The sequence below is a fragment of the Barbus barbus genome, assembly GCF_936440315.1.
Source record: "Barbus barbus genome assembly, chromosome: 3".
NCBI lineage: Eukaryota > Metazoa > Chordata > Actinopteri > Cypriniformes > Cyprinidae > Barbus > Barbus barbus.
Genome location: NC_136731.1, coordinates 36,147,762 through 36,174,877, shown reverse-complemented (window position 1 = coordinate 36,174,877; position 27,116 = coordinate 36,147,762). Strand labels below are relative to the sequence as shown.

The following is a 27,116-nucleotide window of genomic DNA, read 5'->3' as shown; positions in this document are numbered from 1 at the left end:
ATATTTAGCTGGTAGTCATAAAATAGTCTTCCATTTAAACAAGTACTTGACCACAGCTTACCAGGGAATTCGTGCCTTGCTAATTTTGATAAAACTGGCTGTCTGACAAGATGATGTCAACATGAAATTACATGAACTCACACATTCAACCACATTTACATGCAATTGAAGATTAAAAAAATAACTAGAGAGTATGAGCTATGAGGCTTTGAGCTTATAGTAAAAGAAGCATGGTCTTAACACACAGAGAATGATAACTATATTAGTGTCCACAGCAACGGATGATAACAATATGTTAAATAAACACTACAGTTACGTTATCTGCTGCTTTCAATGCGTGTAATCACTGATTAGCTGCCATTTTTAAAAAATTGTTCATCGGCTGAAAAAAAGCGTTCCGAAAGTAATTCCAACGATATTGTTTCTCTGTATCTTTACTGTTATAGCTGTGGAGTAGACTTCCCTATTCTCTAGAATTAGAAGGATTGTTAAAATTGTATATTTATAGTTATTGCAATAGTTATCATCTCATCCCTGGTGTGTACGGGTCTTTAACCTACGTATAACCATGTACTATAGCTGTAATAGTGCAACGGCAGGTTATAATATGCATTTATATGGCTGCAACAATAAAATTGATACTGTAAAAGTGGGACTGTGATATCAGCAGGATCCAAAATGAACACTTGCCAAGCACTAAATGAAAGTACAAACTGGCTTAGAAGATTTAATTAAATGGTGTTGTATGTACAGCAACATGTATAGCGAACAGTAAAGCATGCGCTAGCAATGCCAAAGTCAGGGGTTCGATTCCCAGGGAATACATGAACTGCTAAAATGTATACCTTGTATGCAATGTAAGTCGCTCCAGATAAAAGCATCTGCCAAACGTGTAAATGTAAATCACAATGCAATTATTCATAAAACGTCTGATCTGATTCCAGATCTGTGGAAATGCATAAAAAACAGATACAGGGAAAATACAGGGAACAAAATCACTCTTTGGCAACTGACAGACACACAATGATGCAAGAGACAATGACCTGCATTGTTTGCTGCAAATATACAAAGGAAAATGACAAGAAATGTTTTTCATGAGAATGAGTAAAACACTTGTCAATTTGCCATTGACAAGTGTGGCAAAAAAAGTAATCTTGGACCCTGGATATCACATAGTCTGATCTACTGTGAGAAAAACAAAAAAGATTACGCAATCTGTTTCTTTGCAAATAGGGTGTTTCTGTAGCAGCGCTAGGGCTGCACGATTAATCGCATGCGATTGTCATGCGCATCTCGTCAGTAAAGCTGGTTCTTCGATTAGCAGTAAATCTCCATCACCTGCTTTCAGATGGAGCGGCATTTAATACACGGAGCAATAGTTCGCTGACAAGCCACGCAAAATTGCGTTCATAATCAAATGCGATTTATCAGCGATGAACCTGTTTCAGTTGGTAGTAAAATAGCGTGGTTAAGCAAAAGTAGAGAAGGGAGTTGCATATGTGAGTGTGTTTGTTACCTGTTTGACTCTGTGTGAAGGTGTGAGTGGATGCACTGCTGGCTGTGGCAGAGTCAGCGGGGCCGGTGGGGCCACTAGAAGGGAGTGAGGTGGAGGAGGATGATGAGGGGTTGTGCTGAGTAATGTGAGCAACTGCAAAACCTGGAAAGCAAACACACGGCACATGCAAATCACTTAGACACTGACAGACCTGGTATCATTGAATGTCCTGGCATACAGTGGGGAAATTTTTTTTTTGATCCCCTGATGATTTTGTATGTTTGCACACTGACAAAGAAATGATCAGCCTATAATTTTAATGGTAGGTTTATTTGAACAGTGAGAGACAGAATAACAAAACAAAAAAAATAATCCAGAAAGAAACGCATTTCAAAAAAGTTATAAATTGATTTGCATTTTAATGAGTCAAATAAGTATTTGATCCCCTATCAGTCAGCAAGATTTCTGGCTCCCAGGTGTCTTTTATACAGGTAAGGAGCTGAGATTAGAAGCACTCTATTAAAGGGAGTGTTCCTAATCTCAGTTTGTTACCTGTATAAAAGACACCTGTCCACAGAAGCAATCAATCGATCAGAATCCAAACTCTCCACAATGGCCAAGACCAAAGAGCTGTCCAAGGATCTCATGGACAAGATTGTAGACCTACACAAGGCTGGAATGGGCTACAAGACCATCGCCAAGCAGCTTGGTGAGAAGGTGATAACAGTGTGATTATTTGCAAATAGAAGAAACACAAAATAACTGTAAGTCTCCCTCTGCCAGGGGCTCCATGCAAGATCTCACTTCTTGGAGTTTCAATGATCATGAGAACGTGAGGAATCAGCCCAGAACTACACGGGAGGATCTTGTCAATGATCTCAAGGCAGCTGGGACCATAGTCACCAAGAAAACAGTTGATAACACACTACGCCGTGAAGGACTGAAATCCTGCAGCGCCCGCAAGGTCCCCCTGCTCAAGAAAGCACATATACAGGCCCGTCTGAAGTTTGCCAATGATTCAGAGGAGAACTGGGTGAAAGTGTTGTGGTCAGATGAGACCAAAATCCAGCTCTTTGACATCAACTCAACTCGCCATGTTTGGAGGAGGAGGAATGCTGCCTATGACCCCAAGAACACCATCCCCACCGTCAAACATGGAGGTGGAAACATTATGTTTTGGGGGTGTTTTTCCACTAAGGGGACAGGACAACTGCACCGCATCAAAAGGGACGATGGACGGGGCCATATACCATCAGGGCCAGGGCACTGAGGCCAACCAGGGCATTGAAATTGGGTCGTGGTCATGGATGGGTATTCCAGCATTACAATGACCCAACCACACGGGCAACAATGCAACAAAGGAATGGCTCAAGAAGCAGCACATTAAGGTCCTGGAGTGGCCTAGCCAGTCTCCAGACCTTAATCCCATAGAAAATCTGTGGAGTGAGCTGAAGGTTCAAATTCCCAAACGTCAGCCTTGAAACCTTAATGACTTGGAGAGGATCTGCAAAGAGGAGTGGGACAAAATCCCTCCTGAGATGTGTGGAAACCTGGTGGCCAACTACAAGAAACATCTGATCTCTGTGATTACCAACAAGGGTTTTGCCACCAAGTACTAAGTCTTGTTTTGCGAAGGGGTCAAAAACTTATTTGACTCAATAAAATGCAAATCAATTTATAACTTTTTTGAAATGCATTTTTCTGGATTTTTTTTGTTGTTATTCTGTCTCTTACTGTTCAAATAAACCTACAATTAAAATTATAGACTGATCATTTCTTTGTCAGTGGGCAAACATACAAAATCAGCAAGGGATCAAAAATGTTTTTTTCCCCACTGTACTGTACTGTGGATTAAAGTGAAGATTTGAGTGTGGACATTAGTCCTCTAATAAATAATGACCCGTCTCCATCCAATTACAAAATAATAAAAATAAAGAGGTCCCATATACACTCACAACTAGTGTTGTCAAAAGTACCGACCACGATACCATTCGGTACTGAAATTTTAAAAACGTCCATTTCCCGCTAAGATTTGAGCGCTAAGATTTTAAAATTTCAGTACCGAATGGTATCGTGGTTGGTACTTTTGACAACACTACTCACAACTACATACCCTTACCTGCCGATTATTGAAACACTAATTCATCTCATTCCTACATTTTGGTACAAATAATCTTAATTATCCAAATGACTTTAATGTGATCCAATGGCAGGCAATGAACAGACTTGGCATCAAACCAAGAGTTCTGGGAACCACAATCTCTTTTACCTGAACCAACAACACGTCATCAAAAGGGACTGAGAGACAGCTATTAGTCATCCATTTCCCTATACAGAGAACTCACTTTTGCAAAATTAAAAACCACCACAATCCTACTGAAATCTGAAAGTCTCAATACATTTTGTAAATATTGAGAGATATGGCGGATTTATTTTTTTTTTTTTTTTGATGAGGGGGCTTGTTAGCTTGTTTTGCTGTATTTGGCTGAGCAGTGGTTTAGGTGGTTTGATAGATATATATATATATATATATATATATATATATATATATATATACACACACACATACACATACACATACACACATACATATATACACACACACACACACACACACACACACACACACACACACACACACACACACATATAGTCATCACACTTAAATGCACATTAAACCACATTACTTTGTGAATGACCAACTGGTCTGGATCCAAAAGTCTAAATAAGGGTTGTATACCATGACTGCTCAGACTCACAGCTGGTAGAGAGGAAGCATTACCTAGAAACCTTTTTCAGACAAAACAGAACTATAACTTAGAAGAGCACTAGAGAAATTCTGGGGAAAACAAAATTAGGATGTGCAATAGTTGAGAATTAGTCTAATTTCTGTGCAAATCTCCACAAAGAGAAGTGAGTGAGCAAGTCCCTTTCAGAAATAAAAAATGCAAAAGAGGTAAATGTTTCACAACATATATTAAATATATCTTATACTGCAACAGAAACAGGAACCTCTAATGTTGTGAGCACTTTTCCATAAAATAGAAAGCTTACATTAAGAACTCATCTACCACCAAATCATCCGTAAGAAAGTATGCAGCAGCTTTCTCAAAAACGGCAACTGAAGACAGGCTAGACATTCATTTTTGTTCAGAATTTTGATTAATAAAAGTGTGAAATTATAAACTAAACCACTGTTAAAAATTTAGGGGTTAATATATTTAAAAATGTAATTTATTCCTGTGATGCAAATCTGATTTTCATCAGCCATTACTCTAGTCATTAGTGTCACATGATCCTTCAGAAATCATTAATAATATGCTGATAATTTTTGTGGAAAACGCAACAATTTTTTTCCAAATTTTCTGATGAACAGAAAGTTCAAAAGAACAGCATTTATTTGACCGAAGTCTTTTTGTAACAATTAAATTTTTACTGTCATTTACTGCTATTTTTAATTAATTTAATGCAACCTCGAGAAGCTTAAATTAAAAAAGCAAGAAGCATTTAAAAAACACCTGGCACCTTAATCTTCTGTGATTTCCTCCTCAATCATTCACACATTTACCTGGAACTTTATCTACAGAAGCGAAGGCTGGGCCGCGTCTGGACTGGTCATAGAAGCGAAAAGGCAGAGATGAAGCAACAGACGGCTGGCTGAAGCCCAGAACCTCTGTGGAAGGCTGAACAGGAAGGTCCAACAGAGCTGGAGGATGAATATTTATGAAAAGAAGGGGAAAAAAAGATAACATGAGCAAAAAATTAAAAATAAGAATGTGTGACAAAAATATTAATAAATTTTTCCAGCTACAATTAAAACTAAATCGTAAAATCCAAGCTAAAGGGAAATTCCATGCGTCTCTGGGAATCAGTACAATTAAACTTATTGCCCCTGGCATCCATTAATTCAGAATGTTATTCTGGGCAGTTAAAGTATAACTAAAGTCCAACTCAACTGACCCCATTCAGCTCAACTGACCCCATTCAACTCAACTGACCCCCACCCCCCCAAGGTTGCACAACAGCTGGGAGGTTTCAGAAGTATCATTTATAAACAGAAGATACAAGCTGCTGTAAAAACACAGTTTATGGCTTTGGCTTAAAGGCAAATTACCGCCAAGACCTGACCTGCTATTCGCTGCATTTTCATGCGTCTGGCCTGGATGCGGCCCTTGGCTAGTCGCTGTTTGGCGATGATGCAACGAATATGGTCTGCAAAAATGAAATTAGCCTGCAGGATGGGCACAGGCTTGGCGTGAGGGTTAGACGTGGGCTTGTGTATGATGATGTTCAGAGCCCTGCTGTCGTCTTCTACACCTGAAACCTGCATGTCCTGTGAACATAAGCATTAGATTAAAATCTGGAAATGTGAATGCTGGTTTCTCAGACAACAATGTTTTTGAAAATAATGTGTTTATTCATTTTTTGCTTTTTTTGTTTTCAGAATTAGTTTAAGAATTAATTTGGTATTCTTTTTTTATTTTTGGGCTTTCCTATAACACTTCCAGTGCCTTTGAGGAAATGTCTTCTGAAAAATCAATCCCCATACTACAACTACTACTAATAATAATTACTTCCGTCATCAAATAGCTGCACCTAATGACTTAATTGTTGTGCTGACAAGTAGCTGAAAGGAACCACTTAAGACCAAGTTTGGCTAAAGAGAATGATTTGTAAAATGCCTAACTGCAAACGTGTTTCCATGTGGTCATTTAAATATACTATTAGGTTTTGCTCATGAATCTTAAGTTGCCAGGATGCTCACAGAGGTTTTCGAAGCAACACATCACCAAACAATGTTTCCTCTAACCTGCGCGTGTACGCAGCCGTGCAGAACAAATAATACGCCACAGGACACATGAAAAATGAGTTTGTAATGCCATTTGATTGAAATTGTACTAAATGCTAAATAATTGCAATGCTCGGGCAAACCGCTATAGAGTTGGTGTCACTCTAGAGTTAGAACCGGTGAATGCGGTGTACAGGTCTCATAGAAAGAGGAAGATGTGCGCCAAATGAGTCGCTGTAGAAATAGAATACTTCACTGGCTGGGGACGAAACAGCTCAACACGGGAGCCAATACAGGTGTAGTAGTGTGCGAACTCTACTACATAGGGATGTTTAGATAACTGTAAAAGAATTCCCATGTTCACTTTTTTTGAAAATATTTATTGAATATATATATTTTTAATATTATATTATAAGCCTAATGTTTAATTGACCTCAAGGAATTCATGCACAATAACGGCTTCATGTTTTTCATATCAGCTATATTATATTTTATTATTATAAAGAAGTGAACTGTTCTGTGTGAGATTTTTTAATAGAATTTCTTGGCAACAAAGCACTGTAAAAATGTTTTCTCAGGTAACCTAAAATGTGCATCATTTTGTTACATCAAGGATCAAATCAAATACACTGTAAATAGCACATTAAAGTTAAAAGTAACACATTTTTTTTTTCTGTGTGCACTGTACAGGTCTGGTATAAAGAATGTTTTTGCTCAGGTGGCCGAAATGTCCAGCCAATAGAGAAAAGTTTTGCTCAGCAAGAAAAAAATTAGAGGGAACATTGTTACCAAATACAGTATGCATTAAACCTTAATTTTGCATTGTATAACATGATTGGATGAAAAGTAAAAAAAATAAAAAAATGCAGCAACTTACAAGTCGCACATCATATCCATATTTACACAAATTTAGTCATATGTTTGCACTGCAAAGCAAATGACAGCATTTAACTGATCTCTTTGTTAGAAACAATATTAATGCAGAACTGCAACAGCTAAAAACAACCAAAGCCTTTAAATACCCTCCTTTGTTACATGCATTAACTTTACAATCAGACTTTCATCTCTGAGCTGAAGATCATAGTTCTGACAAGAATGTGGCCAAAATGTACTTTTTTTTTGGTTTGAGTGTCATGTTTGCAGTGTAGGAGTGGGAACAAAGCAGACCTGTAAAAGGCCAGCAAACTTGACAACACCCCAGCCGAGACGTTTTGAATCCGGTTCCACAAGACTCATCTGGTACACATCCACAGCCAGGAAGCGCTGAGCTTGAACCCCGTCTTTACTCACCACCATGCAAGCAATAAGATCACTGTTATCTACAAGGGAAAAATAAGGTAGAATAATTGATAGTTAATTCCAAGGGTCCTTCAACAAACTTACATAAATCAGTAAAAAAACAAACCATAAAAGGTCAAAGTTCAGACTGTGGATGGGAACACTGTGTAACAACTTCATGCATTCAAAACAAACCCCAGTGAAAAAAATTGTACAAATATGCAAGTCCAGATATGCCCACTTACATTAGGATTTCGACATTACTACATTGCATTAGTAGACTCTGATCACATGCGTCAGGAAATTTAGCATAAAATTTTCAATTCAACCACCTAATCTATTTCCAAAGAAACAGTAGGCCTTACACAACTAAATATAGTCATGCACTTCCTATTATAAAGCGTTGAGAAAATGTTAGCGCAGGGTGAATTCAATCACATTAAAGACTCAGTAACTGAGAGTGTGTTAACCTGGCATGAAATCAGATTGTATTCAGACATGCGGGAGTTTTCAAAAACACTCCAGTGAGTCATGAGCTATACAGAGCATCACAGCTACTCACAGGTGGGTGGAGAGGGGGGTGGGGGAAGATGGGGAGGGGTAAATAAGAGAGGTAGGTCATGAACGTTTGAAGTTGGTTTTAGGTAGACCAACTAAACTAATAACTGAAATAGCATCGTCACAACTGAGGTACTATGACTTTGTACCAGTTTCTCTCTGAACTTCCTAAGAAGTCACACTGAATGGTTGAGGAATTACTTTAGAGCTGAAATAGCAAGCGCTGCTCTTCCTTTTAACTCGCAACCAAAAGTGATGACAGAGAATTGTGTTGCCTCTGGGGAAAATGATCTGCCCGTATACCATAGAATACACACCGTCTAACTAGCTAACCAGACAGCTGAGGCACAGTAGTTCTCCGTTTTTAAAGCCACATATACCATGATTCACACCAGCTCTGTGGATTCTCATATCCTAAGGACAATCAGGATACACTTCAGGGTGGTTACATGTGGTTATGCTGGCTGATTCATGATGAAGTTGTATTCAAAAAAAAGGAAATAGAACAAAGAGCCTTCACTTCAGTGTCTATAAATGGCAGTGGGTTTATGTGGAAGCTGGGTAACTTCATTCGAACTAATATAATGAATCATTCATACTTGTGAACCAGTTTGATCAATTCAGGAAAACGGATCTTCTCTGAAGAACCTGTTTAGTAATCAGCGTCACTAAGCAATAGTTAGGGTCATGAAACTCGAAAACACACCAGGGATAGTTCACCAAAAATGAAAATTTGATGTTTATCTGCTTACCCCAAGGACATCCAAAATGTAGGTGACTTTGTTTCTTCAGTAGAACACAAACGAAGATTTTAACTCAAACCGTTGCAGTCTGTCAGTCATATAATGTCAGTCAATGGTACTCACGGCTTTGAGAGAAAAAAACAAAACAAACATAACTAAAACCAAATTAAACCCTGTGGCTCGTGAAGATACATTGAAGTCTAAAGACACGAAACAATCGGTCTGTGCAAGAAACTGAACAGTATTTATATAGTTTTTTACCTCTGATCCACTGCACTGTCCAATTGTCCTGAGTGCGTTTACCTCCACCTATCTCTCAAATGGACCATTGACACTCTATCTACAATCTCAATTGGGAGTGTCAATGGTCCATTTGAGAGCACTGAAGAAGAAGACTCGTCACGTGCCGGCCTGTTGTGAACGCGCTCAGGACAACTGGACCGGGCGGCAGATCAGAGGTAAAAAAACTATATAAATACTGTTCAGTTTCTTGCACAGACCGATTGTTTCGTGTCTTTAAACCTCAATGTATCGTCACAAGGCGCAGGGTTTAATTTGGTTTTGTCTGTGTATGTTTCTTTTTTCTCTCAAAGCCGTGAGTCCCATTGACTGCCATTATATGACTGACAGACTGCAACGGTTTGAGTTAAAAACCTTTGTTTGTGTTCTACTGTAGAAACAAAGTCACCTACATCTTGGATGACCTTGGGGTAAGCAGATAAACATAAAATTTTAATTTTTGGGGGAACTATTCCTTTAACATTTACAGGTTGCACATCAGTGAAAACAACAATAGCATTTGTTGTGTCTATTTCTAAGGAAAAAGTGGTTATTTGTTTAATTTTTTGGAGCCATGTCAATCTTCTGGTTTACCGAGCTTTTCTCAGTATTATTCATGAGAATGAACTCTTATGATCCAATCACTGTGTAATATTATGCATGAGGTTATCTTACAGCAGAGAATTCAAATCTCATTAAAGAGCTTCTGCGCTGTCACTTTACCTCTGTAAACATAACAGTAACAATATTTAATGTGTAACAACACGTAGAGTGCGCATGAGAGAGCAGTTTCTGCAACAACACTTGCTGTGCGGACCGTAGTTCACAGATGGACCGGCGCAAACATGTTTCAAGTTTTTGTGCACATTTCATATTCTCTGAAAATATGATATGTTCATGTGCTCCAAACGTGAACCAGCACCGTGTATGCGCACATATCTTGTCTTCAAGTAAAATACATGCAAATAAGGGCACTTATATAGTGGTGCGTCTGATCATGAACGCGATCACAAGACAGTTTATTGTGATAAACAACAAACTATGATATATGGACCGAAAATTCAAAGAAGAGTAAACAAAAAGTAACTATGCCTTTATTCTTTCTATTTTAAATATTCATCTGTCTGTATAATGAGTGTTGTTGGCCTGTGTAGTTTTCTCCCCTCTTCCCACCCTCTACACTTCCACTTTTCCACAGCTTTACATGCCCATTTCTGGAGTCTTTTCCAAGTCTAAGGTGTGAAAGCGCAGTGTTGAAACATGGGGGGGGGGGGAAGCAAATCATAACTAAAACTTTAATCAAACTTTACTAATCAAAACAACAAACAGCTCACCAAACCAGTGCAAATTTCTTTTTTCTCTGTTTAACGCAAAAGCAGGTTGTTTTGAAGAATGTTGGTAACCAAACAGCTGATGGTCGTCATTGACTTCCAAAATATTATGGAAGTCAATGGCTACCGTCAACTGTTTGGTTATGAATATTCTTAAAAATATCTTTTGTGTTAAAAAGAATAACAAATTTCATACAGATTTGGAGACACTTAAGGATGAGTAAACTATGACAGAATTTTCATTTTTGGGTAAACTATCCCTTTAAGATGTCGTTGCTAGAAAAACATAACAATTCCCTCATATTTCAGGTTATTCATGACCTTGGGAATCCTGAAGCAAGAGTCAACTAAACAATAACGTAGAAAACGTAGTTTTCAATACACACAATAAATGTAGTTTATTGCAGGACAAATCGCTCACTCTAACCCTGGATGAGCAACTGAATCAAATCTTCCAGACACCACCAGCTAAATCAATATATAGTTACATCCTGTGTAATTTTATGAGAAAATGTAATGTGCTTGTCTATTTTAACAAACCCCAATTAATAGAAGAGATTTCAGCTCTAAACCAAAGTGGGGGTGGGGTGTTACATGCAAAAGCACCATGTGACTAAGTGTTTAAGGAGAGAAACTTTTTCTGAGAACTTCGTCTGAAAGTGTTCACATGTCATGTGCACCAATTATGTATATGCATGCAAAAAATGAAACAAGGGCACAAAATACATTTGAATATGTAGTGTAGCTGCAACTCAGTTCAACGTTTCAGTTAATGTGTTCTAAAAAAAAAAAAACGACAGCAAAGAGTGGAAAATATTCAGCAAGAATTCATGTTCACACAAAGTTCGCACAATGCACTGCGTCTACTGTGTTGTGCGCATGCATCATTTCCTGCACATCTAAAAATAACACAGATCAGTGGCACGTCAGGTTCTCAGGTCGATCTGTCTGTCTATCTGTCTGACTGACTCTCTCGTCATTTGATAGCGAGGTGCTTGTTTCATCCACTCACTGATGAGCCATTCCAGGATGCACAATAAAAAAGAACATAAAAGGCTAATGTTATCACAAATCATGATGGTGCAAGATGAACCAGCTGTAGTTACTGTGAAGCTGGGGGATGTACAAAAGATTTTCCAGATATGAAAACTGGAGATTATTTTATGTGTTAAAATGTTTGCAGACATATAGTGGGGTCCAAAAGTCCTTTCATTGTAAATTATATTATCAGCACAATAATTTGGGTGAAAAGTTAAATTAAGAGAATGATTAATTTTAATATTTGGTTTCTCCCCATTTTGGCTTTATTTAGAGTAGGATCTGAGCTCCATGAACTCCACAAATTGTATAAAATCTGATGATCATATTATCCAGCGGGAATTAATCTTATGTCATAACATTTTTAGGATTTTGAAAATTTCAAGACAAAGAAATGGTTCACAAATTCATCTGAATGATTCATTGGATTTGTTCGGTTCATTTTTTGGATTTAGAAATTTTCAAAACACAGAAATGGTTCACAATGATTCATTTTAAGGTTTTTAAATGATCTAAAGGAACAAATGAGTCTGGACAATTCAATAAATTAATTCTGAATCAAAATGATTCATTTTTAGGATTTTGACATTATTAAAACAAAGAACATTTTTCATTTTACATATAAATTTAAAAATAGATTCTTAAACATAAAACCAGGTTTAATGCTAGACTAACAGACTTAAATCTTCATCCACTTGACCTAACATTGCTCTTCACAAATGAAACCGGTTCAAACCCAGAGCAAAAACAGTCAGCCGATGTCATGCGTTGTGCATTAACCCTTTTATGCACAAACGGCTGTGAGACAGGAAGTTGCAGGGTTGATTTTGGCAGCAAAAATCTGAACTTCCTCCCACCTGCTCACACTTCCAGGGCTCGTTCTGCCCACTCTCTGACCCATGCCGTAGGTGCTTCTCAAGCAGCCTTACTGTTAGACATGAGATATACTGGAAGAGCTCAAGGCTGCTGCCCACAACAGCTGCACCAGCTCTAGCAAAGGCCTCAGCGACAGTGGAAGGTCTGAGTCAGTTGTCTTTGCGCACACCCCCTCTTTCTTACCTGTCAAAGTGAGACGACCTGAGTTAACCAGGACACCTGGACACAAGAACTGAGCTGGAGGTGTTGAGACCAAGGGCCTCCATGCAACACATCTGGGGTGAAGTGAAAATCGGTTAACAGTGCAAACCCACAGATTGCATGAAAGAAGCATGAATTTCATCATGTGTGGTAAACACTTCGTGACTGAGTGCTAGATACAACGAGGAAGGTCTTAACGTGGAACTCAAAACCAAGGAGATGGTCACAGTTCATGAGAAATATATTGACTATGTTCTTTTTCTATTAAAACTCAACCGAAGGGCTGCAGTTTCACCTTTATCTAACTGCACTTTATCTGATACCACAGAAACAAGAGCTAGCACACAATTCAGTGTATGTGAATCACTCAGCTGTAGATGTTTGTTATCAAGTTATCGCAAAGATTCGCATGAAACTGAGTAGTAATCCTTGTAATGATAAGAGCAGGATGTTATGAGCGAGGTAGGATTTTTATGATTTTATAGCTAAAATCTTATAAGCAACCACAATCAATTTTTGTAAAGTGGATTTGAGAGAATTTAAATGCTAAGAAAAGAAGGACTGAACAAAAACGTCATCGGGTCACGTTGGGGGATGTGAGGTCACTGAATCTTACATTTATTGGGCATATAAATGTTTTATAAAGTGGTCCTATTATGCTTTTTCATCTTTAATTTAAGTGTAATGTTGCTGTTAATATATATAAAAAAAACATCTGCAAGGTCAAAGTCCACTACAAAGGGAGGTATTCTCTACAACTACAACAAGTTCGGACGACAGTGTGCCTCTGCCAGATATGGTGAAGTCACAAATGAAGTCAGTTAAATAACTCCTGCCCATGGAATATGCAAAAAAGGAGGTGAGGCCTGGTTGGCTGGTTCACTAGACCATAGACTCTATAAAAATAAAATTGAATTGGTATGGCAAAATTGGAAAAAGAAAAAATTTACGCCATTGTTAATATTTACAGCTGAGCAGACGGAAACTCACAGTTATGTTATGACTTTTCCAGAACACGCTCTCAGCGGTTCTCCAATCACAAAGCACTGGGCCAGCTAACCAATCAGAGCGCTTTTCGTATTTTGGAAGGAGGGGTTTCATTGAAACTGGAACTAACAGCTCATTTGAGAAGACTGGGAAGTGAGGTGCTGCAATAATGTAAAATGTGTCAAAAATAATGTTTTTGGAACAATCAAGGATTGTTATGTGAATTCTAGAACATCCTAAAAACAAAATCAAGACTTTGCAAAAGGATATAATAGGGCCATTTTAATCCTTGTAGAACTAAACATTTGGTTTCTGTGATTAACTGAACATTGTTGTAAAAAAAAATCATTGGAAAATCATATGCCGTCTCTTTTATTTTTGAGATTATCCACTGAACGTAAACAACGTATGCTGTTCTGTGTCAGCTGTGCCACGCGAATACGTTTTCTACATTGTTTACGCTTTGATCTGAACGAAAACAACGTTTCCGCGTGGCGCAGCTGACACAGAACATTGTTTACATTCAGTGGGTACTCTCCAAAATGGACGAATTGTTGAATAAAGTCGTTATTTTTTTTTCTTTGCACACAAAAAGTATTCTTGTAGCTTTGTAAAATTACGGTTGAACCACTGATGTCACATGGACTATTTTAACGATGTCCATGCTATGTTTCTGTGCGTTGATCGTGGTAGTATCCTTGCCGTCTATGAGAGAGTCAGAGAGATTTCAGAATTCATCAAAAATATCTTAATTTGTGTTCCAAAGATGAATGAAGGTCTTACTGGTTTGGAATGACAGGAAGGTGAGTAATTAATGACAGAATTTTCATTTTTGGATGAACTATCCCTTTAAATGTATAATTTTTTGTTGTGAGTTCACCCAAAAAAAAAAAAAAAAAAAAATCTGTTGTCATTTCCCCTGCCTCAAATTGTTCAAAATCCTTATGACCTTCTTTCTTATGTTGAACAAAATATTTTGAAGAATGTTGGTAACCACTGACTTCCATAGAATGGAAAGAAAAATACTATGGAAGTCAGTGGGGACCAGAAACTGTTTGGTCACCAACATTCTTCAAAATATCTTCTTTTGTGTTGATCAGAAGATAGAAATTTATACAGGATGGAAACAAATTGATGGTGAGAAAAAAACGTTGGCAAAGCAAATAAAAACCTGAACGAGCAGAAAAAAATCCTTACAGTTGAGATCTGAAAAATGGAAAATGTTTGAACTGCAAAACCAACTCATTCAGCATCAGGTTTGTGTGACTGTAAAGGCCTTACTGAGGTCAAGCACATCATCGGTCTTTATGAGATCTTCCGGTCGGGTGAGAGGAAGTTGAGTTTCTGGTTCTCCCTGCAGTTGTAGGGACAGCGAGCGCAGCATGAAGAACACACGGATAGCCTGCAGACAGACACACACACACACACACACAATTAAATCTGCTATAGCAGCCATAATGAATAATGAACATGCAGCATCAATGAATCTTCCTGGAATTTATGCCATGAGTTGTCATGATATCATAGTTTCAGTACTGACACCTGTGAAATTTTACAACTCTCGGCACCACTTTCATAACTAATATAATATTCAACAATCCTTTATGTAGAAAGTTAAATATTAATGAAAAATAAAACAGTAAAACAACTGCTTACTTAAGTAAACAGTGCTTAAAGTTTCCTTTGTACATATCAGACATAAAATAACACTACTTACAGTGCTTCTACAGTCTTTACTGAATGACTGACATACATATAATGGTACTGATTACAGTTTTTTAAAGTTATTTTTATTGGCTTCTTATGCCTTTTATTGAGATAGGACAGTAGAGAGATGACAGGAAAGCACTGGGAAGAGAGAGGCGAGCGGGATCGCCAAAGGACATTGAGATGGGAATCAAACTCGGGTCGCCTTGAGCGCGGTTGTGCTGTACGCCGACACACTAACCACGAGGCTACACACGCAGACACTGATTACAGCTTTGGCTCTGCATCACCAAGTAAGCATTTGCCTATTTAAAATCAGCTACTTGTCATTCAGACCAAATTAAGTTGATACTCTATATTATCAATATGGCAGAAATCCTGGCATTGTTATGTTTCTGAAGCACATGAAATCCATTTCTAAAAAGCTTTGGATGGTTTCCCAGAAGACAAACGGTGCACACACTGGCCAAGAAATACATACTTTCACGGATCGTGAAGAACGTTCGGGGAGAACGTTTGACAAAAAAGCCAAAATATTTGACAAAAGTTCACAAGACCCTCCCATATAATACAATCTGAGATCTTTCAGCATGAGTATATATGTTGATCACTGACCCTGCGTGTCCTCTCGACATCTCCACAGGGCAATCGCTTCACAAAATCAATGCCGGTAAGGGGGGTGCCAGTGGGAGGAAGTAAAATGGATGCATCCATCATAAGATACTCCACGTTTAGGGGCTTATTCTATACACACAGTGAACAAAGAAAAAATGCAAAAACATTAATCAACTCTATGAGCCTGTTGATCCTGGTCCACCAAACACAAACATTTATTTGGCTGGATAAACACTCTCTTGGCATTTGTTGTTGGTTCAGTGTAAACACGACAGTTAAGATTCACAGTTTAAATTTGACAATTTTGGGGAGGTCGTGGCCTAATGGTTAGAGAGTCGGACTCGTAATCCAAAGATTGCGGGTTCGAGTCTCAGGCCGGCAGGGATTGTAGGTGGGGGGAGTGAATGTCCAGCGCTCTCTCCACCCTCAATACCACGACTGAGGTGCCCTTGAGCAAGGCACCGAATCCCTAACTGCTCCCTGGGCGCCGCAGCATAAATGGCTGCCCACTGCTCCGGGTGTGTGTTCATGGTGTGTGTGTGTGTTCACTGCTGTGTGTGTGCACTTAGGATGTGTTAAATGCAGAGCATGAATTCTGAGTATGGGTCACCATACTTGGCCGTATGTCACGTAACTTTCACTTTCAACATTTTAAATCCAACAGCCATGATTCATTTACTCATTCTCATATCATTTTAAACCCAAATTACTTTCTTTTTTCTGCAAAAACACTAAAGGTTCACTTTTAAAGAATATCCTGGCCACTCTTTTCAATATAAGCAGGAAAATGAGAGAGCAACTAAATTTATGTTTTTAATTTTTTTTTTTATTCCTCTGTGTTACATGGAAGGATGAAATGAGCACGAGTAAATGGCAAAACTTTAATTCTAGCCAAGCTAATTCTTTAAGAAAAGCAATACTCCCAGGAAACAATGTTTTGTAAAGAGGAAGTAGTATAAACGTATGGTGCATTAGCCACTCCTTGTCCAGTAAATGTCTGATTGATAAGAGAGATTTCCTCTCACCCAGAAGCAGAATGTGTTGCTGTGTCATCAGGTTATAACAGACAATAACAGTAAGGTTGCAAAAAAGACAAAATTTGTGTGTTTAGTAAGGCAGCTTACCATCATGCTCCTATACTCATCCTCAAACATGTCCAGGAAAATCTCCTCCCCCTGCAGGAAGAGGGACATTACACGGAAAAAAAGTTATCATAAAAGAAAAAAAAAGGATACATGACTCTTCAAAAGATTGGGGTCAGTAATATTTGGATTAAAAGGTAAAAACTGGCTTAAAAGAAATAATAATTTTTTGTAGTAAGGACATATTAAACTAATCAAAAGTGACCACAAAGTCATTTACAATGTTACAAAAGATTCAGAATTTCAAATAAATGTTGTTAAGCAGTACACCGTTTTCAACATCAGTGATATTAAGACATTTTTCTTAAGCAGCAAATCATTTTCAGTATTAGCATGATTTCTGAAGCATCATGTGACACTGAAGACTGAAGTAATGGCTGCATATAATTCAACCATCATCACAAGAACAAATTACATTTTAAAACTATACTGAAATATATGAAACATTTTAAATCATATTAACATTTCACAATATTACTGTTTTTACTGTATTTTTGATTAAATAAATGCAGCCTTGGTAAGCACAAGTGGCATTTCATGAACATTAAAAAAATAATAATTCTGAATGATAGTGTATATTAAAATAAAAGAGGAAAAAAAAGTCAAAACTTAATCCCAATGTCCCTCAGGGAAAGCTAAAAAACTATTTAAATAATGACTATCACATTCTTAAAAATGAATTATCATTAATAAGTTATTCAACTTGTGTTACCATCTGACGCTGGTACACTAGAAAGATCAACTCTTAACATGTATCAGTGTGAACACTCCATGAAAATCCCCATGGGAAGGATGAAGGGAGGGACATTATGAGAAAAGGTGATGATATACAGAATTAAAGAGAAAATGAGCAAGAGTTAAATTATTCAGAACAGTCTGACTCTTTCACATATACAGTACAAGTCATTTTTGGTCACTGCATAATTCCCATGCTTTCACTTCTGTTATTTCATAGTTTTGACTTCACTATTATGCTATAGTGTAGACAACAGAAACAATAAAGAAACAGTGGATGTGTCTAAACTCGTGACTGCTGCTGTACGTGTCTGTCCAGTTTCTTGGAAGAGCTGGGACACACTGATCAATTATGCACACAAGAAATGCAGATGAGATACCAAAACATGGGTCCTCCCAGGGCCCTCCATAATCCCTCACAGTCACAGAGGTTTTGGATAATGTTCAGCCTGCATAAAGAATTCCGAAAGAGAGCTTTCTTTGAATTGTGAAAGCAAAACTGGCTGTTGTTCTCACGGACGTTAAACAGAATCACGCCAGAGCACTCAAATTTCATGAGTGAAAATGACTTCAAGGAAAAAAAGAAAGAAAAAAAAAAAGAAAGTGCTGCAGGCTGCAGTAAAAGCTGGAAAACATGTCCTTCAATGGCAGAGCGGCCAAAACACAAGTTGAACGCACTACTGTACTTCGTTATCTTGCAGGAATCTAAGTTTAATTGTAGTTTACTGAAATTTTTCAATGCGAATGAGCCACCAAGACCGCTAACAAGTTTCAACAGGAAGCTGTTGGGATTTTCCCAAATATCAAAACAACAAAGTCTTTAGGATGAGGTGTCTGAGCTTAATTCTTCCTCAGACTTTAAAGGAAATCATATACAAGTGGGGTGACTAGGTGGTAATTATGAGAATTATTAGTATGAAGGTCTGCTCCCTTGAACTCTCTGGGTTCCAGTAAGTACCTGAACCAACTGGTGACTTTTATTTGAACCGAAAATAAAATAAAAGACCATCTTGCCTTATAAAACCGCCTCAGAAGGTGAAGACTCTCTTCTCGAGCACCCTAAAAAAAACAAAATATCATCATAGCAATGGTATGATTGAGTTGCGCAATATAAACAAGTAAAATATCCTACTTCCTGCAAATCTGTCTAGTTTCAAAATAAGAATGAAAGGCTACCCAATGTAAGAAAATATGACTGGGAAAAACCTAAATGTGCATATTGCCTGTGTTAAGAAACAACTGATTAATTAGAAATATGTTGCAACCAGTCTTAAATCATATAATATGCAATGGTTGATAAGCAAATCAGCATGAATCATGTTTTTTAACTTGGTGTCAAAAGCCACCCTTTTAAATTATTGTGAAATGCCAAATTTCCAAGCCTTTATATTCAGTGACAAAGCAGGCCATAAATAATATGTACATTCATTGTAAAAATAGTCACCACAATATAAGTGATTCAGAATGACTTACATTTGATGTATCTTATAAGTTTGCAAACATTGTCTATCATAATTTATTATTCATATTTATGTAAGTAAATTTGATTAATATTTTCATTTATACAAATAAATGATTAATATTCTTTGATGTCAATAAATTACTTTGATCATCATTTATGTAAATGATTTTATCACCTTATTCCTGTTTGCTTCATTTTTTTTTCTTCAATTTAAATTTTCCTAACATTATATATGTATATATAAATATTAATGGATTTCACCAGTACCATTTGGTAAACTTGAATCTTATGCACCATGAACTTAAAAAAAAAAATTCTGGCAAAGCTATTACAGTTGCTGGCATATATAAATGCAGAGCGTGTAACAGTAAAGTGAAGTTCTTTGGAAGTAGGAGATGTTCTGTGATAAGACTTACCTCCAAACAGGCTAAATGAATGTCCTTTATAATGCATTGAGAGCCAGACAGCACAGACTGCTTCAGAAGCAGACAGCTTAACTCCAAGGTGGCAAGACGCACCTTTCCATCTGAAACACACACACACTAAGTTGTGATGATGTAGTAGATCAAACAGATAAGGTGCAATTGTTCTAATTTTAAAACTGAATTAAAGTGGCATTATGTAAAAGCAGACCAAACACGTGACAGTTCATATTATGCAACTAATTTCGGACTCTCAAGAGGAGAAAAATGCAAACATGACTTAAAAAGGGAAGTATGTGGCATTAGAATAGCTCAGATGTGACATGTGTAATCACGGCAACAGCCAAACAACTATGTTAGCAGACAAAAAAATGACACAAATGAAGAGGAAAATCTGTGGATCTTGGGGAAAGAGGTGTTTCGCTTCTTGTCATGCTAGTGTCACAATGGAGAATGAATCATATAACATGAGGATAACAGCTCATTGTGTATATTGTGGACTCAATCAGTTCTACATTTTAATTCCAAGTATAGCGAGTATGTGAAGCAAGTCAGCATTCAAATGTCACAATTAACAGCAGCCCTGCGAGAAGAAATCAGCTACAATTCCTCTAAACAAAGGTGAAAGACATCAACGGTCAGAGGAAATTGGTTGCAATTTGTGTTACACAAGGCTGTGGTAAAGGGTACAGAGCTAAAGAAACATGCATCAATAACAAGTGACACTTCACTGCACTTTAGCCCCCTTGGTTACGGTTACTGACAATAACTGTTGCTAAAGCTTTTTGAAACATTCCTTAAAAAAAAAACTGGAGATTTCTGTAAACAGCAAGATTTTTGGCAAAATGTGCTAAAAAAAAGTGGCAAAAATTTAAGGCATATTATTCAGATATGAGCTGAAAAAAAAAAAAAGTATTGCAAAAAAGCATTTCTATGGGCTGTTTTTTTCCCCTTAATATTATTTTCAGCAGAAAGAAAGGTCATTTAAGAGAAGCGCCGTTATTGTTCAAATTAAAACAATTAAAAATAATTTCAATCAAAATCTTTAATTAAAAGCTGAAATGAAATAAAATTGTGCCGTCAAACGATTAATCGGGATTAATCGCATCCAAAATAAAAGTTTATGTTTACATAATATATGTGTGTACTGTGTGTACATTAATTATGTATATATAAATACACACACATGCATGTATATATTGAAGGAAAATATGTAATGTTTATATTAAATATCTATATCTAATATAAATTATATGAATATAAATATATACATGCAAATATTTTCAAAATGCTGTATGTGTGTGTATTTACATATACATAATAAATATACACAGTACACACCTACATTATGTAAACAAAGACTTATTTTGGATGCGATTAATCGTTTGACGGCACTAAATAAAATATTAATATTTTATAACGAAAAATTGAAATGTTACATTGACAAATAACTGAGATAAAATAAACAACTCAAATTACTAAGAAAATCAAAACTAAAAAGCATGGCAACACTTTATTTTAAAGACCAATACTCCCTATTAACTAGCTGCTTATTAGCATGCATATTACTAACATATTGGCTGTTTGTTAGTATTTATAAAGCACATATTAATGCCTTATTGTGCATGATCATATTTTAGATCCCTTAATCCTACCCTATACCTAAACTTAAAGTCCACGTGAACCGGAAGTTACTGCCGACTGTATTTCACTATGGTGACATATTTCCAACAGAAACGGAAAATTGAATAGAGGATGGAGTTTTATCTTAGTACTCCACCTCTCACTCATGATTGGATGGACATTAAGCATATTCTGCCCAAGCTGTCAAACTGACGTCATCAGAGAAGGAATGCCAATTCAGAGACGCAAATGTTCAGATTTCAATTAAAGATCACCAAGAAAAAACTAATTGTTCACCTCAAGACTATGTGCACTAACAAAGTAAATAAAGTCAACTTTGATTTCATAAGGACTTTAACAGCTACCTTACTAACTATTAATAGCCAGCAAATTAGGATTTTTTTTTTCAGGAAAAAAAAACCCTATTCTAAAGTGTTACCAAAAGCACAAAAGCAAATTAAAGTTAAAATCAAAACAAAACCTAATAAAAACAACACAAACAAAAAAACTAAATAATACTAAAATTGCACTGGTTCAGAGTTAGAGAAAGTTATTTGATTATGAAAAGAAACTGAAAAATAATTTGCACTGATGAATCACACACATTGAAATCAGATATATTTATTAAGTACATCAAAAAAAAAGTGCGCGCACATAAAAATGTTGCACAATCACTGTATTAAAATACGAGTCAAGGACTACCCTGAATAAACAGTGAGTGCTTTGGTCTACACTGTCAAGTTCAGGCACACCAATGAAATTTGCAGCGTGTAGTATTTAATGAGCATGTCTAAGCAGGTGAAGGATTATATTTGGAATCTGTCTGTAAAGTACAGTATAGTGAGAATGTGTGTGTGTGTGTGTGTGTGTGTGTGTGTGTACCTGGCTGAGCAGCCTGGCTCATGATTCGGATCACTCTTTCCACCAACACCTGACTGTAAGAGCTCCTCTCTTGATTTGGCACAGGTAGCTGGATCCTCTCTAAGAGCTCTGGGTTTATACCTGCACATGAACACGCATGCATAAACCAACAAGAGATTATAAACAGAATGCTGGAGTGTGATGCTGACACTTGTAAAGCTGTCTAAAATTTTTGAAATCATGAAACAATATAACCATTGTATTACAGTATTAAGTACTGTATTACCTTATCAAGAAAGCAAACATGTTACATGTAAGCATTTTTTTGAATGGTTGGACATAATGTTTCTAAAATATAATAAAAATTATATTCTGAAATATTCAAAAGTTTACAATTCCTGCTCTCTTTTTTTTTTTTAAATATATTTGATGGCAAAGCTGAATTTTCAGCATCATTACTTCAGTCTTCAGTGTCACATGATCCTTGAGAAATCATTGATCATTCCAATATGATGATTTGCTGCTCAAGAAACATTTCTGATTAGTATCAGAGTCTAAGTGTTTAAACATTAAGTTTCTTTGGTAATATTTATTTACAATTTATTTAATATTATTGTAAATATTTGATATAGAAACCCTTTCACACCTATTACCATAATTATCCATTTATTTGAAATGCTTTGTTTGAGACCGTTATTCCTGAAGAGACAGATCAGATACCTTTACTGTGAGACACGGCATACAGGAGACAAAGCACAAACAGAGCCTGGTAATCCTCTGTGTCACAGTCCATTGCGTTATACAACATGTCCAGGAAGGGCCTAGAACAACAAACAAGAAGATAACAGCTATTCTTTCATTCCACTCTCTGGAAATCACACAAAAATATGAACAACAGAACACTGTCTGCAATGCGCATTGCGCAGTTTGTGAGGACATACTGTTTTGTTTGAGTGTTGCAAATGTGAAAGGCATTTACTACGCAAGTTATTGTCTATAAATCATGCCAAACTTAGACTGGCTTCGAGAAGCACTCATATCCAGACTAAACGCTAGTTACCTCCCTCCCTCTCAAACTAAAAAGTATTCTCCACAGGTGTAAACTCTTCTTAGTATCAAAGTATCACATCATGTCCATGCAGAGTATTCATAAGAATAATGCTTTTTCACAGGCATGCCATGTATTTCTTGGGATATCGAAAACACATAAATATTGCTTTTGAAAGGCTTGGGGAACAGTCTGAACATGTCCTGGGCTCTCTTTCTCTGGAGCACGCCAATCTAAATAGGGGAGCTTTGCTGCACTTCAATGAACAGCAAAACAAGTCAATTGCATGGTCATCGGTTCAACGTTAACACCCTTTAACAATGCTGACAATACAATGGCTCATAAAGCATAATTTTGGACTACAATGCAGTTTTAATGGATGTAACTAAAAGGTGGAGCAGTATAGATGCTTTTGACCCTTAATGAAAACAGTCACAGAAGTAGGGATGGGTGATTTACCGGTCAACACAATTAACCTTTAGAAATTTGTCAACTGGTAAAGATTTTGGAGTATCGTCTCCATCGCAGTTACACACTCAAGTGACATTGCTGTGCTATGTGGTCATGAAAACATATTGTTTGCACGCAGTTTATAACAAGTGATTTTAAGTCACTGGAATGCAATCATCAATGTCTGAGAGCAGAGTGTGAAGACGCTGCTCATAGAGCGGGGGAGTATTAAACCAAGTTATTTTTGTACAATAATAAGCCTTCAATGGTTAAATAAACACACTTGTAATTAGGGCTGCAACAACTAATCGATAAAATCGATTATTATCGATTATGAAAATCATCGACAACGATTCTCATTATCGATTAATCGGGTCTGCCCACAGTGTACGTCCAACTTCAGCTGGTTAGTCAAATTACGGCACTGAATAATGCATTTCTATGGACAAAATGCATCTAAAAATAGTGGAGGAAACAGAATGAGCTGCCCAAAACATGATAATTCTTTATTTTAAGCTTTAAGTTAATGCATAAGAGTAATGGCTTGCCCTGTCAGGCGCTTTGACAGATGCGTGTGCGTCCTCAGCGCAAAAACGTTCAGTTTACGGTCATATCCTTATCTATAAATGCCACAAATTCACGCGAGCATTTCCATTTTTGCATTAAGGTCCGTCCTGACAGTCTGTGTTAAATTTAAAATACCGAATGAGCGCCGGCGCGGCGGGCGCGCGCACGCGCGTCAGACGGACAGAACACAGTAGAGAGGGAGACAATTAATAGGCTTTTCAGCGCAAACATATCCATTGTGCTGAATTATCTGTTGTTGAAAGTTAATTTAAGGTTTAAAATAAATTAAAATATTTTATGAGAGTAGGAACTTTAAAGGGATAACAGCGTGTAATTGTCTGTCTGAATATAAACATGAGACGCTCCATAACGGCCTTTTACAGGATAAAGAAATGACGAGGTGACTGTGATCAAAGTAGTTCCTGCAGAACATTACTCTTACCTGTTGGTTAACACTGAGTTTGTGTTTTTATTCGTCTTTATTATTATCTTTATTATTTTAATTTTTAATAGAGGTTTAAACTATATTCAATTTTTACAATGCTTAACAAATTTATGTAAGTTTTTTAACAATGTGTTTATGTAAGGTTTGTGCCACTGCTGCTCTAAAGTAACAGTATTGGTGATAACCAAAATCATTTTTCGGCTTTCTGTACTGGTTAGTACTCCAATATGTGTAAGCTCTTTAGTAACAGTAGTAGGCTATTTTTAATGCTATAATATCATTATTGCTGTTATCTATGAAAGAAAACCAGAGCACTTATTTTTTTTTTGTATTTTTTATTTGAGTATTTTTTTTTCGCGATACCCAATTGCAGTCAAAAAGTACATAAACAATACCAGCAAGAATGCAAGCTGTTATGAGGACATTTTTTATTATTATGTCCAATAAATGACAATAACATTTTTAAATTTAAACAAATTTTTGACAAATTTTCTAAAATATGTTTTCTCTTTATTATGATAAGTGGTCTAATAAATTAAGCACTGTATGTTTTCATAGCATTCAGTTGTCACGTTTGTTTGAAGGACATTGGGCAGAATGTGGAATAGTGTTTTTTTTGGTCAATATTTTTTTAATCCGATTAATCGATTAATCGAAAGAATAATCGGCCAACTAATCGATTATCAAAATAATCGTTAGTTGCAGCCCTACTTGTAATGTGTCAAAACGCCCGTCTTTGCAAGAATGCTCATAAACACAGTAATTGAGGCCTTAAGTGAAGGCAAACAGCTGAGAAAGAAACCGTGTGTAACAGTATATTGGATCCGGCAAGTTCTTAAAGTGATAGCAGCCTAATATTCCTGCTGTCTGTCATTCATGCTAATCAAACAACAAAAGAAAGAAAATCTCTCACTGCTCTTAACCAAATCACTTTTGTAACTTTAATAAGAAAAAAGCATATTCTTTAATGTAAATAAAAAAAAAAAATGCGTTAATATTTTTTTTACGCTAATTAATCGTTTGATAAGGTTTGACTCCAACTTCTTGCCGTCATCACAGCACGGAAGCCTGCGTCCCAATATGCACACTATCCATCCTAAATTCTATGTGATATTAGTCACTTTCAATACTATTTAGGGCATACAGGATTGATAGTATGCGCATTGGGACGCAGGGATTGTGTGATTATGAGGCGAGTGTGCGCGAGAGATCTGTATACTCATATTTGAGCCGGGGGTGAAAACTTTTGAACAGAATGAAGATGTCCAAATTTGTCTTATTTTGTAGAAATATAATTTTTTTCCATTTAGTACTGCCCTTCGGAAGCAACAGAAGCTACTTGCATGTTTCCTGGAAGACAAATTAAGTACAATTTACCTTGATCTTCAAATTCAAAAAGTTTTCACCCCCGGCTCTTAATGCATCGTGTTTCCTTCTGGAGCATCAGTGGATGTTTGAACCTTTTTTAATAGTTGTGTTTGAGTCCCTCAATCATCCTCAGTGTGAAAAGGTGGATCTCAAAATCATACAGTTACTGCTGGAAAGGGTTCAAATATGCAAAAGATGCTGGAAAACTGAAGATTCTGCAGGACCTGGAGGATTTTTCTGAAGAACAGTGCTCAGTTTAACTGTTCAGAACAAACAAGGGACTCATGAACAACCATCACAAAACAAAAAAAACAGTCGTAGATCATCCAGGTAACCACACACAGTATTAAGAACCAAGGGTTCCCAAACTTTTGAATGGGGTTATTTAAATAATTTCAGCACTTTTTTTGTCTCGTGGACTATATGTAAACATCTTTTATTGAAAATATCTTACTCAGGACAGTACTAAATAAAAAATAACATGCATTTTGTATGAGCTCTCTTATTTTGTTAAAACTATTCACATTTTCACAGATTCTGCAAGGGTTTCCCAAACTTTCGCATGCAACTGTATACACACACACACACACACACATACACACACAGTAAAGAATATGCAATGTTTAATACATTTGACTACTTTGTACAATGCATGTAGCATTTCTAATTAATTTGTTTTACTGTAGTTTTTTTGCCCTATTGCATGTAATTAGTTTCTTATTATTATTTAATCTCAGACTGTTCACTTGTCTTCAGGGAGGTTGAGTTTTTTTTTTTTTTTTTTTTTTAATTTAGGCTAGTATTAGTTTTTTGTGATAATGACACTGGTGACAAGAATTATAAAATATCTACTGTATTAAAAATGTTGATATTGTAAAGACCTTATTTAAAGCAAAAATAACTATATAATAATAATAATATAATAATAACTTTATTTTTATATAGCGCCTTTAAACAGTTTCTCAAAGCGCTTCACATAATAAAACGAAACAAATAAAAGTACAACACACAAAAGACAACTAATTAAAAACAGACTAAGATATCATTTAAAATCAAAACAGTCAAGAAAAAGCTAACCTAAAAAAATGAGTTTTTA

At 36.5% G+C, this 27,116-nt stretch overlaps 1 protein-coding gene across 10 annotated transcripts in view; it reads right to left on the bottom strand.

The window, feature by feature from the left end:
- Positions 1–27,116, bottom strand: part of clec16a (C-type lectin domain containing 16A) — a 67,456-nt gene that overhangs the window by 7,786 nt on the left and 32,554 nt on the right. For all 10 annotated transcript variants that reach the window (XM_079376712.1, XM_079376711.1, XM_079376708.1 and 7 more), the window contains 11 exons: positions 22,863–22,963; positions 22,164–22,283; positions 19,653–19,762; positions 18,789–18,833; positions 17,022–17,072; positions 15,898–16,026; positions 14,857–14,977; positions 7,452–7,603; positions 5,624–5,828; positions 5,064–5,201; positions 1,517–1,657 (listed from right to left, as the gene is read on the bottom strand). In XM_079376712.1, the coding sequence (XP_079232838.1) occupies positions 1,517–1,657; positions 5,064–5,201; positions 5,624–5,828; positions 7,452–7,603; positions 14,857–14,977; positions 15,898–16,026; positions 17,022–17,072; positions 18,789–18,833; positions 19,653–19,762; positions 22,164–22,283; positions 22,863–22,963 (1,313 nt within the window). The remainder of the gene's footprint in view (positions 1–1,516; positions 1,658–5,063; positions 5,202–5,623; positions 5,829–7,451; positions 7,604–14,856; positions 14,978–15,897; positions 16,027–17,021; positions 17,073–18,788; positions 18,834–19,652; positions 19,763–22,163; positions 22,284–22,862; positions 22,964–27,116) is intronic.